The sequence below is a fragment of the Trachemys scripta genome, chromosome 8 (genome assembly GCF_013100865.1).
Source record: "Trachemys scripta elegans isolate TJP31775 chromosome 8, CAS_Tse_1.0, whole genome shotgun sequence".
NCBI classification, from domain to species: Eukaryota; Metazoa; Chordata; order Testudines; family Emydidae; genus Trachemys; species Trachemys scripta.
Genome location: NC_048305.1, coordinates 49,005,902 through 49,025,031, shown reverse-complemented (window position 1 = coordinate 49,025,031; position 19,130 = coordinate 49,005,902). Strand labels below are relative to the sequence as shown.

The 19,130-nt window shown below is 40.5% G+C and overlaps 1 protein-coding gene across 4 annotated transcripts in view; it reads right to left on the bottom strand.

Annotated features, from left to right (window-relative positions):
* RABGAP1L (RAB GTPase activating protein 1 like) overlaps positions 1-19,130 on the bottom strand; it is a 544,030-nt gene that overhangs the window by 336,402 nt on the left and 188,498 nt on the right. For all 4 annotated transcript variants that reach the window (XM_034779149.1, XM_034779151.1, XM_034779152.1 and 1 more), the window contains exon 13: positions 15,997-16,147. In XM_034779149.1, the coding sequence (XP_034635040.1) occupies positions 15,997-16,147 (151 nt within the window). The remainder of the gene's footprint in view (positions 1-15,996; positions 16,148-19,130) is intronic.

Sequence of the window (19,130 nt, the reverse complement as noted above, 5' to 3'; positions counted from 1 at the left end):
GTGTTGAAATATAGATTTCCAAGTGATATTAATCACCAGTGTGCCATTAGCTTTCAGAAAAGACCTCACTCCACACACTTTATAAAACAGTAATATTTATACAGTTGGTTGACTCAATTGCTTATGACTTGAGGTTCAGTCCCCCTGTCTTTACAGAGCAGTAAATCTTTGCAACATATTCTTTGAAAAGTAAAACCCAGACCAAGCTTCTCTCTCCTGAGGGTGCAGACACATCACTTGCTGGCTTGATACCTCTCTTTACCCAATATGTAAAAATGGTCCTTCATTGTCTTTTCCTCATAACCAGGCTGGTCAGAGAATAAAATACACATTCCTTTGGCTAAGGTAGACAGTGAAGAATATAATTCTAGTGTGGATTCATAACTTTTTGTACATACCCTTCACACACATCATGCAAGAATATGAATGATCATACCATTAGTTTCCCACTGCCTAACTGGTCAGCATTATTCTCATACTTGGGGCAGGAAACAATGAAAATTCAATCTACCCTTTGTTCTATACTGTGCTACAATGAGCAAAGCAAATAGTTGTTTGTTTGTTTGTTTGTTTTGTGGCATTATTAGGACTTTCCTAGCATGGAAAAATTGAAGATGCCCTACCAATAAATGACCTGAAAGAATAATGTTAGATATACTTTCAGAAAGACAAACTATCTTCATAATAACGTGCACAAGGCCAGGGGAAGAAGGAATCATTCAGACACAAATGACAACTAGTTACTTCAGTATTTCAGTTTACTATGTAGTATTATAATAACTTTAAATACTTAAGTGGGAAAGCTATGCATTAAGACCCTAAAATCTGACAGTTTTCTAAGCACTTCCCTGCTCACAGATAAATCAAGAATTATGGGCCAGATTCTCAGCTGGTGCAAATCACTGAACCTGGCCTGTTATTTGTAGTTATAAGTTTATCCTATTGTTTTCATACAAAATATGCCTCACAGGTAAGTCTGTCCAATACATGAGACCCAGATATTCTAACAAACAGTAATGGTTGGGTTGGAGGTAATGCAACCGAAAAATTGGGACGGGGGTGGGAGAAGGTGCCTATATAAGACAAAGCCTCAAATATCAGGACTGTCCTTGTAAAATTGGGACATCTGGTCACCTTAGTCGGAGGAAAGAAAAGAGACTAATGCTTCATCAAATTTTATCACCTAGGTTTGCTGTTGATTTGTCAGAATTTTTCTGCCATTGTCTATGTTCAAGCAGGCAAAACAAAAGGCAGCAGCATAAAAACAGTTACAATTATTAAACAAAACAGGTAAGCATATTAGAAACTCCACAATAGTTAAGTACCTGATCTTGCAATATACAGCATCTCTTCTCCAAGGTGCCAAGCACACTTCATTCTCATTGAAGTCAATGGCAGTTGAGGGCAAGAACAAGTCACATGATCAAACTCTAAGTGTTAAGAAACTCTTTAAAGCTGAATAAAACTAATTTCTAGTAAGTGTATTTTAGGTAAAGTGTTTTAACAAATACACATAACTGATTTTAAGTATGATCTTTTGTCATAACTCCTGTTCATTATTTTCATTAGATAATTTCATTCAAATCTGATATCCAAGTTCCTCATTGTATTTAACAATTATATTCCTTAATTGGATATTCATTTATTGTACAGTGTACAATAAACCATTTTTATTTGTTTAGCACTAATGTGCTTGGCCCTGTGCACTATGCAAATACCATCTCAATAGGTTCAACAGATTAGAGAACACATTTTCAAACAGGTATATGTGCATTTTTTGTGTGTGCCATATAAGCTGGGGTTGTGGGCACTAATCAGAGCTTCACACACCAACTCAAATATGCACAAAATATGTACACAATTCATTAAAAATTTGGGTTTAATTACTTTACTAAAACATAATAAAATATATATTTTTTATGAGTCACTTCATTCCAACAACAAAGGTTATACTGAGGGAAACAGGAATGGATTGGCTTTCCAAGAGCAATAATATGCCTCAACATTTACTAATTATTTGTAGTAAATGTTTTCAGTCCATATGGCATTATAGCCCAAAATCTTCAAAGCTGCAGAAATGTAGCACCACTGAAATAAATCAAAAAGCTACTAGAAATGTTTGTAAAACATGAGACCTTTCTATCTCCTAACTTTCAGCACTTATAAAACTCAGAATATTATTAATTTACACCAGAAAATGACATGCTGTCCTATCAGTCTTCCTTCCTCCATGAAGAGCAAAATGTATGACACTTATAAAAGTGGGGATTCACAAAACATGGCATGAACAATCTAAGAGTGTGGAGAGACCCACCTTATCCTTTGTCTCCTAGGAAAAGTAGGTAAAATTAAAGCAGCAGAATCTGCTATGGATATTGAACAAACTGAAATTAAACAAAAATAAAACTGGGCAACAAGCTCACAGACACCACACGATACTAACACATGAAGGTATGCTCCCGCAAGAAGTATTTCACCTAATACCCAAGCCAATCATTAAGAAACTGATATCCAACACAGACCAAGTGTGATATGTTTCAGAGTAACAGCCGTGTTAGTCTGTATCCGCAAAAAGAAGAACAGGAGTACTTGTGGCACCTTAGAGACTAACAAATTTATTAGAGCATAAGCTTTCGTGGACTACAGCCCACTTCTTCGGATGCATNGCTGTTTTAGAGGGGGAAATTTGCTTAATACTAACGCTGTGGAAAGCTTTCACCTACTGAATTTTTCTTCCAGTGTCTGGCTTGTTCTTTGGCTGTGTTCTGTTTACATATTGAGTAGGCATGACCTCCTTACCTGCTTAGAGATAAGGTCATCACCCAGGGTGGTGTGACTGCAGACTCTCATAAATCTTCTGTAATTGATAATGTATAAGATAATTTTCTGCAGTTTGCTAAGAGAAAAATATCCAATGATTTAAAGGCAGTTAAGATTTTAGCCTTCTTATTAAAAAGTGAAAATGACATATAAGTAATTCTTGGTAATCATATCACACTTGAAGAAGAACAGGAGTACTTGTGGCACCTTAGAGACTAACAAATTTATTAGAGCATAAGCTTTCGTGGACTACAGCCCACTTCTTCGGATGCATCCGAAGAAGTGGGCTGTAGTCCACGAAAGCTTATGCTCTAATAAATTTGTTAGTCTCTAAGGTGCCACAAGTACTCCTGTTCTTCTTCAAGTGTGATATGATTACCAAGAATTACTTATATGTCATTTTCACTTTTTAATAAGAAGGCTAAAATCTTAACTGCCTTTAAATCATTGGATATTTTTCTCTTAGCAAACTGCAGAAAATTATCTTATACATTATCAATTACAGAAGATTTATGAGAGTCTGCAGTCACACCACCCTGGGTGATGACCTTATCTCTAAGCAGGTAAGGAGGTCATGCCTACTCAATATGTAAACAGAACACAGCCAAAGAACAAGCCAGACACTGGAAGAAAAATTCAGTAGGTGAAAGCTTTCCACAGCGTTAGTATTAAGCAAATTTCCCCCTCTAAAACAGCGTCAGGAAACAATGTGCAGCTGGATGTGCTTTTTTTTCCTAAGCAGGTTTGAAACCATCATTTGGACAAGTTGTGGTCTCCAAAGATCCCAAGACAAATTTTCACAAAAGTAAAGTTGTTAACCTACATCCCCTAGCCATAAATCAGTTTGTAAGGGTCTTTGTGGTAAATACTTGTCTTCTTAGAAGAAGAGAAAGTAGTCTATTTAGAAATAATAATAGCAGCTCACTGCAAAAACCCATTATCGAGAAGTTGCTGGACTTGAAAATGAACAAAATCTTGCCTACCACTGGTGCTCTCATATAGGTTAATATTAGAGGTAGACCACTAAGCAGCAAGTTTAATGGCAAGTGATGCTTCCCAGGACATTCGACAGGAGGAGCAGAAGGTACTGTACTCTAAAAGGAAGCATAAACTAACCCACCCTCAGTTAGGACAAACAAATGAAATGTCCTGTACAGGAGAAATTTGCCAGAAAGTTGCTATGCAAATATTCTTTTCTAGTTTCTTTCTTTAAAACAGCCTGCACAGGCAGCTGGTGTGCAAATCCCCTTTTCAATTAGAGTCCTTTGTTGTTTAATTAGTCCCAGAACATTTAACAATGTAAGCCTGCATTGTGCATTGGGATAAAAGATGCTTCTCCCTCTTGGTTCTAACTTAATATCCTCTGTTGATGCTAGAAATAACAAATTGATCTATTTTCTATCCAAATCAATGGCGTCTTTCCATGTTAGAAATAATCCTCAAATCTACAAGTGAACATTTCAAGGCTACTTTTGCAGTCAGAAATTAAGATGGGGGCTTCCTAATAGAAACAGAAATTACAAAGCTTTCAATAAAGAAAGAAATACACTTGTTCAAAACCTTATCCCAGAATTCCTGAGTCATTTTTCTAAATTAATAGTTGCAAATACTGACAGATCTATACTTTTTTGGTTAGAAGTCCGGTTAGCGATGCAGCGTGGCTAAAGAAGGCTCCTTGCCTGCCCTGGCTCCGTGCAGTTCCTGGAAGTGGCCAGCATTTCCCTCCAGTTCCTAGGTGGAGGGGCGGCCAGAGAAGCTCTGCGCACTGCCCCCACCCAGTGGTGAGCTGGAGCCGGTTCGCACCGGTTTGCAGGAACCGGTTGTTAAATGTAGAAGCCCTGTCCAACCGGTTCTAAAAGGGCTTTTAAATTTAAAGTGGCGCCTTAGGCACCGACTCTGTGAGCTCCGGCAACTCCCCGCCCCGCCCCTGGCCCCAGCTCACCTCTGCTCCGCCTCCTCCCCTGAACGCTCCGCCCCACTTCTCCTCCCCCCCCCCCCCCCCCCCCTCCCCCGAATCAACTGTTCGCGCGGGAAGCCTGGGAGGGCTGAGAAGCAAGCGGTAGCTTTGCGCTCAGGCCCAGGGAGGCGGAGACAGAGCGGAGGTGAGCTGGGGTGGGGGGGCACGAGGGGACTGCCTGCGCCGCAGCAGATAACCCCCTGCTCCCCCACAGCTACGCTACCCTGCCCCTAGGACCCAGAGGGACATGACGGATGCTTCCCGGGAGCCGCCCCAGGTAAGCATCGCCGGGACTCCTCACCTCGCCCCCCGGCAGGTCCCTCTGGCTCTTAGGGGCGGGGCGGGGCGGGGTGGGCACCCACTACGGTGGCCCATGAGACCCTCCTGCCCGGCCCCTGAGCTCGCAGCCGGGGAGGCTAGTCCTCGGCTGTTCCCCCTCCGCCGCAGTTTCAGCTTGCCCCGCCTCCGGCTCATGCTCTGGGCGGCGGGCTGCGAGCTCGGCGTGACCCGGTGCTCCAGCCGAGAGGCAAGGCTATAGCACCGCCAGCCACCAGTGCTCCACGTGGTGTGCAGTGGCGGTGGCGGCCTGGCCTGGCTCCAGCTGAACGGCGCGGCAGTAGCGCCACCAGCCACCTCCAGGCAGCGCGATAAGGGGGCAGGGAGCAGGGGTGGGGGGGTTGGATAGAGGGCAGGGGAGTTCGGAGGTGGTGGTCGGGGGTGGATAGGGGTCGGGGCAGTCAGAGGGCGGGGAACAGGGGGATTGAATGGGGGCAAGGGTCCCAGGGGGGAAGTCAGGAAGAAGCAGGGGTTGGATGGGGCAGTGGGAGGCAGTCAGGGGACAGAGAGAAGGGGTGGTTGGATGGGATAGGGTTCCCGGGGGGCCATCAAGAATTAGAGGAAGGGTTGGATGAGGTGCCAGGGGGCAAGGAAGAGGGGTGGATGGGGCAGGGACCCGGGGGGGGGGGGGGGGGATGGAACGCGGGGGGGGGGGGGGGGCAGAGGACCTGGGGGGCGGGCCACAACCCCCTCATGGGGTGAAGAAGGAAACGGTTGTTAAGATTTTGGCAGCTCATCACTGCTCCCGCCCCCAGAGCTGCCTTGACAGCTCATCGCAGCTAATGGGAGCTGCAGGAGTGGCACCTGTGGGGGCTGGCAGTGCACACCACACAGAGCCGCCTGGCCACGCCTCCACCTAGGGGCTGGACATGCTGGCCGCTTCCGGGACCAGCGCGGAGCCAGGGCAGGAAGGGAGCCTGCCTTAGCCCCGTTGTGCCGCTGACTGGGAGCCACCTGAGATAAGCATTGCCCAGCCAGAGCCAGCACCCCGAATGCCCTGCCCCAGGTGGGAACCCCCTCTCTCACCCTAGCTCCCTCCCAGAGCCCGCACCCCATACCCCCTCCTGCATCCCAACCCCATGCCCCAGCCCTGAGCCCCACCACCACCACCACACACACCCCCAAACTCCATTCTGGAGCTCGCACCCCAAACCCTCTCCCACACCCCAACCCACTGCCCCCTCTTGCATCCCAACCCCCCATCCTCGACCCCACCACATAGCCCACACCCCCTGCCCCAACCCTGAGCCCGCTCCTGCACTCCAAACCCCTGGGTCCTAGCCCGGAGCCCCCTCGTGTACCCCAAGCCCCTCATCTCCAGCCCCATCCCAGAGTCTGTACCCATAGCAGGAGCCCTCACCCCCTCCTGCATCCCAAACCCCTACCCCAGGAACCCCCTCCTACACTCTGAACCCTCATTTCTGGCCCCACCCCAGAGCCCTCACCCCCTCTCGCATCCCAACCCAGTGAAAGGAAGTGAGGGTAGAGGAGAGCAAGCAACGGAGGGAGGAGAGCTGGAGGGAATAGGGGTGAAGCCTCAGAGAGGGGGCAGGGCCTTGGGGGAAGGGGTGGTGGAAGGGTGTTCGGTTTTGTGCAATTAGAAAGTTGGCAACCCTATTTTGCTGCAAGCAAATTTTTTTCAGAGGACATGCTTGCAAATTTAATTTTACATTAGAGACCATAAAACCTCCTTATTTAAAGGATCTATAAAGACCTGAAGCCTTAACTCTGGGTCTTTTCTTTTCCCATTTAAATTGAGAAAGTATGAAACAAATTAGGAAACTTATATCTGATATCACAATAATACGACGACAGCTTGAAACAGAAAGAATAAACTAGGTAGTACATTCATTTTAATCAATGAGATTCTAACCAGCCAAGAAATAGTATATTTACTCCATGTTTCCATAATTCCTGATCCATGTCAACAATGGCATTTATAAACACCTTCATTCAACTGGCCCTTAACTGGATTGCAATTGCTTCCCTATGTCCATTTCAATTTATGTTTTTTAAAGAGATCTGTTCTCCTGATTTTGTAATTTACTCCCAGAATCAAACTTTCCATACTTTGAGACCCAGAAGAATCTCCAGAAAGGTCGCTCTCCAACTGATGGCCTGCAATTACGTTCTTGGCCCAGATACATGCATTACACAGTGAGCAAACAGAGCTAATTTTTGGCTGATTTTTTCCCACTTCTATTCCTTGAATTAGTTGATTATATCTAATTTTCTGGGCAAACGCTTCTATTTCCATAGCCAATAATAATGACAATCATGGACAGACTTGTGTGGTTCCCCTATACAAGTCAATTCTTCCAGAAATACAGCCATTAACTCTTGCCTGAGGTTCTTCATACAAATCTCAGTCCATTTAAGGACATTTGTATTGCATTCACATCCAAATATATCACCCCATATAACCCCAAATACATTCTATAATGACAATTTTGTTCTTTTTTTCAGCATACTAAATAAATCACTTTCAATTCTCTTTTAATATTGTCTGCTAATTGCCTGTCCTTGATCATTTGTTCCTGTGTATGCAGTTAGGAAACATATTTAATATTTTATCTAGCACCTTAGCAAACCGAGAAATGTGATTTTAAACTGACAGCATCCCATTAAGTAATCACAGAGAACTTTAAAGAACAATAATTCCCTAGCTGATTCAATTCTGGCAACACTAATAATAGTTTGCCTTGTTCTATTATAAGTTTGTTTTTTTCTTAAGAATCAAAAGCCACAAAATTTAAGGGAACGTGAAACATTAATGAGATGCACCTAGGATAGGAAAGATTTTGTTCATTTTTAAGTCCAGCAAATCCTCTGCAGTGAGATGCCTTTATTATTTTTAAGTGATAGGCCATTTTGGCCTCTTTAAATAATAATTTACATTTATATAGAGCCTTTCATTAAGATTTGCAAATTGATTTATGGATAGGACATTGTGGGCAGGACAGGGCTTATGAACCGTAAACAAAACCTGATAGGTATCAATCACATTTTAAAGTTTATGTGCCAAGTGTTGTCTTTGGTGAGAGAGCTAAGATTACAATTGACCTGGGGTAAATGATTGGTCCTTTCGGACTGGGAGTAATCGGAATATTGTTGTGATTTTTGGTGTAAGGGATCATCTATCACAAACGACGGCTTACCTGGGTGGCAAGATAGACTGGAGTACTCAAGGGGACTGTTTATGACTCCATGTTGAGGCTTACAGTGCTTGAAGAGTACATACTTGGCTGGTGAAATCTAATTATAGAACACACAACTAGTTTGGGGTTTGTGCCCCTGGTTTGTAACAGTCTGCCCTAAGTTGGCACCCACATTTGTGAGTCACTCCAAACAGCCTTACACTACCACCCATTCCTTTTCTCTCTCATCAGAAATGCTTTCCTGCTTCAGTTTCCCTACCTTACATGCCATTTGTGTATCACAGCAGGTGGCTCCATTTGACTTTCCTGCTTCTGCAGGTTGCTTCTCTCAGTGTTGTGTCAAAAACAGCAGACATGTTTCTTGGAGGACAAGGTATGTTATAAACCATCTTTTTAATAAGGGGAGAAATCTTTCTTTCCTGTGTTGAGTTTAAAAAATCCCAATCCCACCCAAAACACAGACTCTAGCACTCACAAAAAAAGGAAAACAAAATGATAGATTTCAACTTTGTATTTAAAATGCTATTTTGATATGGTTGCATAGTTAAAAATGAAAATAAAATAACCATTTTATGTTGTCACTGAACTGTATGTTGAAATGTGGGAACATTAATTATGAAGTTACTTGACAATACATGGTTAGACAATTAGAAGTATTTTTTGCATTATGTTTGTCAAATGTATGACATTTTCAAAAAGTTTGTACATTAGTAGAATTCCAAAATTAGAATAAAATTTACTTTTAGTATCTGCCATAATTTAATTAATATATGATATATTTCCTGTCGTCTGCCTACAAGTAGTAATTTTCCATAAAGTCAAGCAGATAGCTCCTCATTGTGGGTTATGTCATGTCAGTGCTGGAGTATTTCAAAAGCCTCCAGACACTAACATAACTCTCTTCTCTACTTGAGATAGTCACAAGCAATGATGGCTAGATATTAGACATTCAGTATTAGAGACTCCAAGTGTCAATTCCCCATTCCTGCTTAGGGACTAAAGCCAAAGTTTTCCTACCTTGTGCCTCAAGTTAGGTCCCTAAATCCATATTTGCAAACATTCAATTAAAGATAATTGATTTACTTGTTTGCACCCAAGTCTTCTACTGTAAAGCTTCCTACTTTTAGAGACTATGCTCCCAAGAGGTCAAGAAACCTAACAAGACATTGAGTTTCCAGAAATGAGCCTAATATTCACAAATAGGAAAGGTCAAGTGAAGAGCAATGAAAATCGGAGAATGTAGAGACCTCCCATCAATGAAAGGCTAAAAAGATGATGACTAGTTCAGAAAGGAAACAAATTAGAGAAGAGGCAATAGAGGCACTGAAGGGTACAGCAAAAAATAAGGTGAGCATTCCCATTTATCCTCTTTTCATAATATAAGGGAAAAATTAAGACACAGAATTTAAATTTTGGAACAGAACAAATAATCTATGGAATTTATTATAAAAAAAATTATTGCAGCAAAGACCTTAGGATTCAGAAGAGGAACAGATATTTATATGGATAAAATACTGAGTTTTATGATCCAAGATTAAATTAACATTTTTTTTAAATGCCAAAGAAAATTCTTCAAAATATAAACCAACCATGAACTGACAGCATTTAGGGAGAAACTTTCCCTATTGCAGATTATTCCATAATTGTCCATTAAGAGGATATCTAGTATTAGCCTACACTAGAGACAAGATACCAGAACAGATGGACCTTTTATCTGGTTAACTATAGCAATTCCTATGTTCCTGGGTTTTGTAACAGCTTAAAGAGATTTTCATGGATAGGTTGACCAGATAGCAAGTGAGAAAAATCAGGACGGGGGTGGAGGGTAATAGGAGCCTATGTAAGAAAAAGCCCCAAATATCGGGACTGTCCCTATAAAATCGGGATATCTGTTCATCCTGTTATTGGAAAACAGAAAAAGTATTATATGAGCAATAATTACATGCAGAGAAATAAACTACATAAAATATCAGAAGAAGGTATACATAAGGCAAAATGACCTTAACAGACAAAGTGAAGTGACAGTCAACCTAGCAATTTAAAAATACGCTGTGGTGAACAGAAGAGTCAGACCTGGATCTATTGTACAACATTGCCCAAGCCAGCTGGCCATCAGAGATTTATTTCAATTTGTAATAAAAGTCCGAAGTTCTTCAAGAACATACAGATTTTAAAAAACAAAACAAAACAAATGTCATCATTGACCATAAAGAACCCCCCCAAAGTCCAGCAAAGTAAAAGCAAACATCCCTTAATGCAAACGCCAACCACTCAACCCCAAGAAAAGCATGAGAAAACAGGTAATCTTTGCAATGTGCCAGTAAGATAAAGATCCAAACTTTATGAAACTAAAGAGAGTGGGGCAAGATCTATTGTCATGGGTCCCTACCTGGAAACACCATGCCACCAGCCCACTTCCATTTAAACGTAAAGGCTGTTAGCTCAACTACCACAGCAGACCTTAAGGGTTGCAGTATCATGCAAGCAAAGAAGCAGTCTACAAGGCAGCCAGCATTCAGCAGGTCACATCCACAAACAAAATGTAAGCTTCTTGATACACAGTGGCATGTGCAAAGGTTGTTCCATTGTGCAGGTACGTAGAAAGGCTACCTCCATGTACCCCATCCCTTTCCACCCATTTAAAAGCTAGTCACAATGTGGCAGACTGCACGGCAGCAATCCAATCTAGAAGTGACTAAGACATGCAGTAGTATAGCACAGTCTACATTCAAAAGGAAAAAGTTACAACCTTCTAATAAAGTACAGTTAGAAAAAAGTACTCTCAGTGAGCTAATTACAGAAGTTGTGCTGAGCTTCTTGGGTGGTATGAAATGTGCTTTTTTCACTGTTGGTCTGCCAGCATTACAGGTGTGTGTCAGATTTCTACCAGGCATTTTGTTCTTAGATTGGGTCTGTGGTGTACTGCAATGCCGTGTGCCGGCCAAAACCATTGGAATAGTGGGAGGCACTTACACTTAACTGCCGGTGCACCTGCATTCATTTTGTGCGTAGCTCTTAGGGATCCGGTGCCTTTGAGTCTGGGCCACCATCCAAGGTGCCAACAACCTGTATTTTACTTATGTTGCACCAGTCAGGTCTAGACCTTCTTGGATTGCTTGTGGGGGGGGAGGTGTGTAATTCTGGACTTTGTTCCCTTGTAATTCAATATCTGTCTTGCTTCTTTTACTCCCACATTTCTTTCCTTCAATTCAGGGAAATTTGGCAGTCACTGTTACCAAGTACTGATATGTGCACATAGTGTTTTGAGTACTCTCTAGTGGTATTTCTAATTACAATACTACTTAGTACAAGAAATGTCTTGTTGGACATTATCCAGAATCTTTCACAGGAAGTTGAGTGTTTCTGTGTCTAGAAAGTGGAGAAACAATAAAGCATAGTGGATTCTTAGGACAAGATAGATTTGAAGTTCCTATCCTCTTCTGTAGATAAGCTTGATAAGTTTATTGAGGGGATAGTATGATGGGAGTGCCTACAAAAGGCATGTGGCCCATCTGTCACTGCTATTACCAAACAATTTAAATGGCTAGAGATGGGACACTATACAGGGAGGGCTCTGAGTTACTACAGTGAATTCTTGCCCACGTGTCTGGCTGGTGGGTCTCCCCTACATGTTCAGGGTCTAACTGATTGCCATATTTGGAGTTGGAAGAAGTTCCCCTCCGGGTCAGACTGGCAGAGACCCTGAGGGGTTTTCACCTTCCTCTGCAGTGTGGAGCATGAGTCACTTGCTGGTTTGAACTAGAGTAAATGGTGGATTCTCAGTAACCTGAAATCTTTAAACCATGATTTGAGGAGCTCAGTAACCCAGCCAGAGGTTAGGGGTCTATTATAGGAGTGGGTGGGTGAAGTTCTGTGGCCTGTGATGTGCAGGAGGTCAGACTAGATGCTCATGATGGTCCTTTCTGGCCTTAAAGTCTACGAGTCAACACTTCTATCTGCAAATTCAGCAACAGACAAGGAACCAAGAGAAACCCTACACTCGGAACCTTAGCAACAAAAAGGCAAACAAATTCCTTCATTCAAGGAACCTCATGCAACCTTTGTTTTCCCTCCCACTGTTCTTCCTTGTCTGCCAACATTACCTCTGTCTTCCCTAAGCTGAGTCACTGCCAAGTAGCTCTCATTAAAGCCTCTATCTTGACCAGAAACTGGAAAAGCTGATAGACTGTGAAGTCTGGGTCTGATGTAGTAAGACCACAGTGCTAGGTATCATATGTATACTAAAGGCACTGCAGCTCATAGTACTTAACTATCTCCCATAACAGCCTCAGATACGTGTTGAGTAAGAGGCATGACAGATTAGAATCTGGAGTACTGCACATGAGTGTGTCCACTGTGCTAAATGAAGGGAGGGGAGGGGGTATTTCCCTTTTATGGACATCCCAGCCAGCAGCTATGAAATCCCTCCTAGTAGCTGTTCCCTAATTGCTCTACCTGTAAAGGGTTAAAAAGTCTCACTGCTATGCATAGGTAAAAGGAAGTGAGTGGGCACCTGGCCAAAAGAGCCAAGGGAAAGCTAGAACTTTTTAAAATTGAAACAAGACACCCCTTTTGTCGGTCTGTTGTTGTTCTCCTGGGGAGAGTTGGACAGGACAGCAGTTATACCGTAAGAAGCTTGGACGAGGTATGAAAAAATCATCAGTATTATACCTAGAAACTACTCATTTAAAACTCCAGATATGTAAGTAGATCAAGAAATGTCTAGGCAGATGTGATTAGGTTTATCCCTTTTATTTCGTTATGGCTTGTGGATTCCTCTGTGCTAACCCCAGGTGCTTTTGTTTTGCTTGTAATATTTAAGCTGGATCTCAAGAAAGCTATTCTTGATGCTTAATCCTTGTAGTTGCCCTTTTAAGATCTAGCAATAGCCTGAGTTCCTAGATGTATTTTCTTTCTTTTTTTTATTAATAAAATTTACCTTTATTTAGAACAGAATTGTTTTTTTTTTTCAGCTCTTCCCCAGAGGGAGAGTGAAAGGGCTTGAGGGTACCCCACAGGAAGGAATTCCCAAGTGTGCTACACAAGTGCTCTCAAAGGGGTTCTGCACTTGGGTGGTGGCAGCATCTACCAATCCAACGTCAGAGAAAAGCTGTAACCTTGGGAGTTTAATACAAGCCTGGAGTGGCCAGTATTAATTATTAGAATCCTTGCGGACCCCACCTTCCCCACTCGAAGTGCCAGAGTGAGGAATTAGTCTTAACATCCACAGATAAGCAATTGTCAAAATTTTTTGGTCCTGTCAGAGAAAAAAGCATGAGGCTGGTTCAACTACCCATGCCAGGGTCCACAAATGTCCATGTTAAAAGTGTCTTGTGATCAAAGACTAACGATGGATCCAAAAGAATGAGCACAGACCCTTGATCTTCAGTCACCAGAAGATGATCATCCTACACTGCAACCTCCATACCATAAAAAGGCCTAAAATAAGGGTCCCCAGATGTCTTGACACTCTAGATACTATCTGAGCTGCTTTGCCACAGCCTACTCAATAAACCTCCCTTAAAAAGAGAGATTGTAGACAAGACTGTAATTAAGATTCTCTGTATCAAAAAAGTCTAACAACTGCTTCTTTAAAAAATGCTAAAAAGGCATCATTGACCATTCCTACTAACAGCTGAATTTCTCTCCATTCACCTTTACCAGCCAAGATAATCATGAGTACAAGTTAACATCTCAGGTTGTGCCCCAGCACATTGAGAATGGACACAAGTGATACTTCCTGAAACGCTAACGGAAAAGTCTTCGTATTTTTCTCTCCCTCCCATCATCTACCCCAGGCACAGTTACACCACACAGGACTAACGAAAAGCTTGCTACAGCCAATTTTAAACATAAGCCTTTGAATGACAAGCCCCCCTCAGAACAATCTGAAACACAGGATGTTAAAACAACACAAATTGTATAGACTTTGTTAATACCTACTAGATCCCATAAGGTTTTTAGGTTCTCACTGATAGAATAAGACCTCACTAGGACAGGCATGAAGGCCAGTGAAAGATATACGCAAAATCATGAACATTTAAAGTGAAAATAACATCTTCACTGGAAAAAAAAAATCCACTTAATCTCATTTCACTAACCATTTTATCCATCATATGCCAAATTATATAGTCGCCAGCATTTGTATATTCATAGTTGATGGGGCAAAGTTCATGCCTCCAGAGAAAAAGATTTCCATTCAGCAAAAGTGAGTTTGCAAAAATTTCATATCGAACGTTAGATGCAATTGTCCCTTAATAATCTCGAAAAATATAAGCCACCTAGAAATCCTTAGATTCTACTAGTTCATGAAAAGCCTAAATTGCAACTACATATTTTTGTAAGGCAACAGTTTGAAGATCAGAGTCATATAGAAAAGTAATCAATTTTTTACCCCACAATAAACAGCTTCCCCATTGTTAGAGTGGAGGGGAAGAATAACAATGAATGGATTTGATGCAGCACACAACAAAATGGTGGTCTCACAATGGCTCCCAGAGAAAACTGTGTCCAAATCACACAAAACATTATCAACTGACTCTCCTGCTGGCAAGGCTAAATAAGCTATGAAGACCAAACTCCTCTCTCAATTCCAGGAGCAACTTTCTCACCTTAAAATCCTAGCTGACTGGTCAGATTAAAAGGTACAAGCAGCAACAGGATAAGACAGAGTTCCATCTCTCTAATGTCTCTACTTGAGACTTGTGAGGGCACCAGATACTAAAATGATGGCACCCTAAGTATGCTACTAATTACTACTAGTATAGTAGTCAGGATTGAGTCATACTGGGAGGACATTGTGAGGAAGTTTGCATTGCCATTGCCCATGCTGTGTGTTTTCTGTGGACAGAAAATTTCAGTCTCTGGGGCTATAAATCCAGTACATTTTACAAGCACTATGTAAAACTGGAGTCATTATTTGCTTCCATCACACTCATCTTTGTGGCTATTGTTTTAAATCAGATAAAATAACAGTGATATGTGTTTTAGAAACATAAGATAGATAAATCTTATAGAGCAGAATGACTAGTCTGAAAATGCACAGAAGCTTTGTAACTTTACACTAATGATTCTCAAACTGTGGTCCATGTTCATCAGTAGTCTAGGAAGCCTTTCCTGATAATCTGCAAAAACTATTAGGACACCCAAGCAGCAGAGGCATTGGGATGTGGTATGGGGAGGTGATACATGAGAGGCTATTCCTCTCACAGAGTGGTCCACAGAATGAAAAGTTTGCAGAACCACTGCTCCAGATTACTAATGATGCTATGCACTGGAAACCATGTGATGAGAAGAGGAGCCAAGTCTCTTCATACTAAATATACTTTTTAATATTCTTATATAAAAAAGCCTTTGCCAAGATCATATTCTTTCAATAAAGAGGAAAAATTAAAATACACAGCAATTGGAGGCTGATGCTAACAAACAATAAATCTTAAATAAGACCCAACACTTTAAAAACACGGTGATGCAGTGCTTGTTATGAAGGCAAGCAGAAAGTTAAATGTCAAGCATTACTATGGATATAGGTCATTGGTTTCTATTGTTAATTAATGCCTCCAGCAGCTACCCACAGCAGGGGGTAAAGTGTGTTCATCACCATTTCAATTACCTTTTTTTTTTTTTTAAACATAAACAGTTCTGCACACATGTCACTTTGCAGCCACACAAAACTGAGGTTCTATATAGTTTATTCTAGAAAACAAAAGCATCCATAATTTTTACCTTTGTGATGAGAATCCTGTATTTGTCCAACATGGCCTGGTTGTCATGGCATCCTGCTAGCAACTGCCAAACCTCTGCCCTTAGTGCCTCTGGAACACCACTCTTCACCAGTGTAGACAGTCCTTTTGGTCGCACAGCAAGGTTATTGTGCCTGAGAAAATAAATTAAGTGTTTACCTCTCCTATATGAGGAGACAAAAACATCCAGTATGAGAAATACATGGAAAGTTTTCGGAGTGTGTTGTTCCAAAAAGTACAGTCACTACTAATTCAAACCATAAATATTTGTTTCCTAGCTCATATTTGCAAGTACTTCTCAGGTTACTAGCAAAACTGCCACAAGAATTCATATCAGGATCGGTGACAACATTTGCTGAATACACAAAATCAAAATTTGCTCATTACCAAAAAGGTCAAAATTAGAGAGGTTTAATCAAGACTAGAAATGTAAGAACTGAAGAGGGAACAAAGCTAGTCAATGGAGAACACATTGATAAATGAAATTCATTGCTAGCAAGTGCAACAATTTGTAGTGGACAGAACAATTTGACTATTCATACACATAGGTGAGCTCAAAATTAACTAACTATTAAGGAAAAAGGCATAGTCATTATGGAAGTTCACTTAAAACATCTGCTCAATGTACAGTTGCAGTTAAAAAAAAGCAAATAAAATACACTGGGTTTTAAAAAAAGAGGCATTGAGAATATTTTAATACTATTGTTATGGAGGCACTAGTTACAGCTCCACAGTTAAAGCTGAGTTGAGTTTGGCTTGTAAAGCAGGGATTCAACCTCTTTGTTATGTATGAAGAGTATACAGTATTTCCACCAAATTACAGCACTTCCTCTGAGTACTGAATTAATTTTCCTAAGAATTTACAAGTAAATCCATTAATTAATTCGTTAAAATTAATTAAAAATAGGTATTTTTAAAATTAATTTAGCACTTCTCTATTAGACTTCTTGTCCACTGCTTCTCCACCTAGTCCCACTCCCTGTGTAGAAGATGGAAAAGATTCATGCATGGCTGGGACATATGTTTTTTAAAAATTAACACATAATTAATCTGTGGAACTCACTTCAAAAATTGAGGGAAAGGAGCTAGTAGAATTTAAAAAGGATTACATAATGATAACAACAACAAACTTTTTTTTAATCAATGTTACAAATAATAATCATGGTTTTCCATAATAAATAGAAACAAGACAGACTTCTGTCTCTAACTTAACTACTTTGAGATATTCTCCAAAGAAGCCTTTCTTTCTTGTACTCAATTGGAAAACAAACGTGTTTCCAATGACTAGTCATAAACATGAATGTTTTCTGTTTTGTTGAAAATTAAAAGTCTTGGTTCAGGACAGGTAATTCAAACTCCACCACTCCAGTCAGGCAAACAAAAGACATAACTGTCCCCTTCCAACTTTGTATCATGTTTTATAGTGGGTCGCCTGTGACTAATGGATTTCTCATAGGAGGAGAAGCTGTTATCCAACAGAAATATTTTAAACGCTAGATATTTTAAGCATCTTCAAAGTAAAGAAATTTCTATTCAGGAGCAAATAAGTGGGTGTGAATTGAATCTGAAACACAAAGTTACACACACAGTGAGCATGAACTAGTTAGCAAGATATCCATATCCATGAGAAAGTAGTTCAAGATTTGTTTGGTAATTATTTATATAGTGCCATTGCTATGTACAGACAGGTAAGAAAACAAACTCCCTGTCCCCCATAGACTTTATAATTTAATTTAAACTGAAAGTGAAACCACCACCAACCAGGCAAATGGTAAGAAGGGAACAAAAGAAAAAAGAATTGAATACTACTGTCATAAAACCAAACAAATAACTATGCCCCCAAAATACACAAAGTTTAAACAGTCTGAAATGGGGTAAAGAAGTTCATCAGTCCTGAAGCAATAATTCCATAAGATACATGCTGTACTTTCGAGTGTGCTTTCCACACCTGCACATTTAACTACAATTGCTTTTTATTTGTTAGGTAATTTACAGAAATCACAGCAGACAATTTTTCTTTGTAAGTAAACATAAAGGCCTACTTAATTCTGAGCCTTTTAACATGTAGATAAATCCAACAAATAGCCAAGAGAGCTGAATACTGTACTCCATGTATTATTACCATCATATATTTCCAACTTCCAAGCATGTTAGAGCACTGCATGCACAGGATCATAATGGATTTGTTACATAAATACTCAAGTACATGAACTTTACTGCACAGATAGCACTCCTCTTGATAGTAATAGTATTAGATAATTCAGTTTATGTTATAAAATAACCATGCAGTCAAGCAAAACTCTGTACCTTTACAATTAGCAACTCTTCAGGTATCTGAGTGTCTGTCTGGGAAATAGTTTAAACTATTAATATTCCTTGCTGTCCATTTTACTGTAGAAAATAAATACGCATGCTTTTTACTTTCTCTACTGCCAGATGACCCTCTGCCATCTGTTTGGCTGTGGAAACAACGTTTTTTATTTAAAAAAAAAAAACACAAAGCTTTGCTTATCTTCATCACATACACAGTTTGGCATTTGGAAAGGACTAGGTCTCTCATGGCTGCTGGTGGATTCACATCTTTAATTTCTTATGAAGTGCATTTATTATCTTGGCTACACTTCAGCAGTTATTTAATAGGTCAAAGAACAAATACAGGATATTATCAGAGATGCCAAGACCATATGATTATGGCCTGGGAGGACATAACAAAAGAACAATAAAAAGTTACAGTTGCTATAAATATTTCTGGTTAAAGACTACTAAGTATGGCCATTATCTATGTACACATCAGAAGCTATTATCCACATCTTTTTGAGAATTCAGCTGGTTATGACAGAAGTTCAGCTCAGAAAAATAGACCTCATTCTAAGGATGTCCTATATTGTGACTTATTAAATAAATGAGAAGACAGTCCCCTATCTTCCATTTGTGTTTTTTTTTTTCCTGCTTATCTTGTTTTGATTTCTAGTTACAGTATATGCATTATCTTTTAGGAAAAATCTCTATTACAGAATACATCTATGCAATTTTTCTGTCATATCAGTCCACTAGTTTACAATAACATTAAATGACAGGTAGCAATTAACATGCAAGAAGTTTTTATCTCCAAAAAGT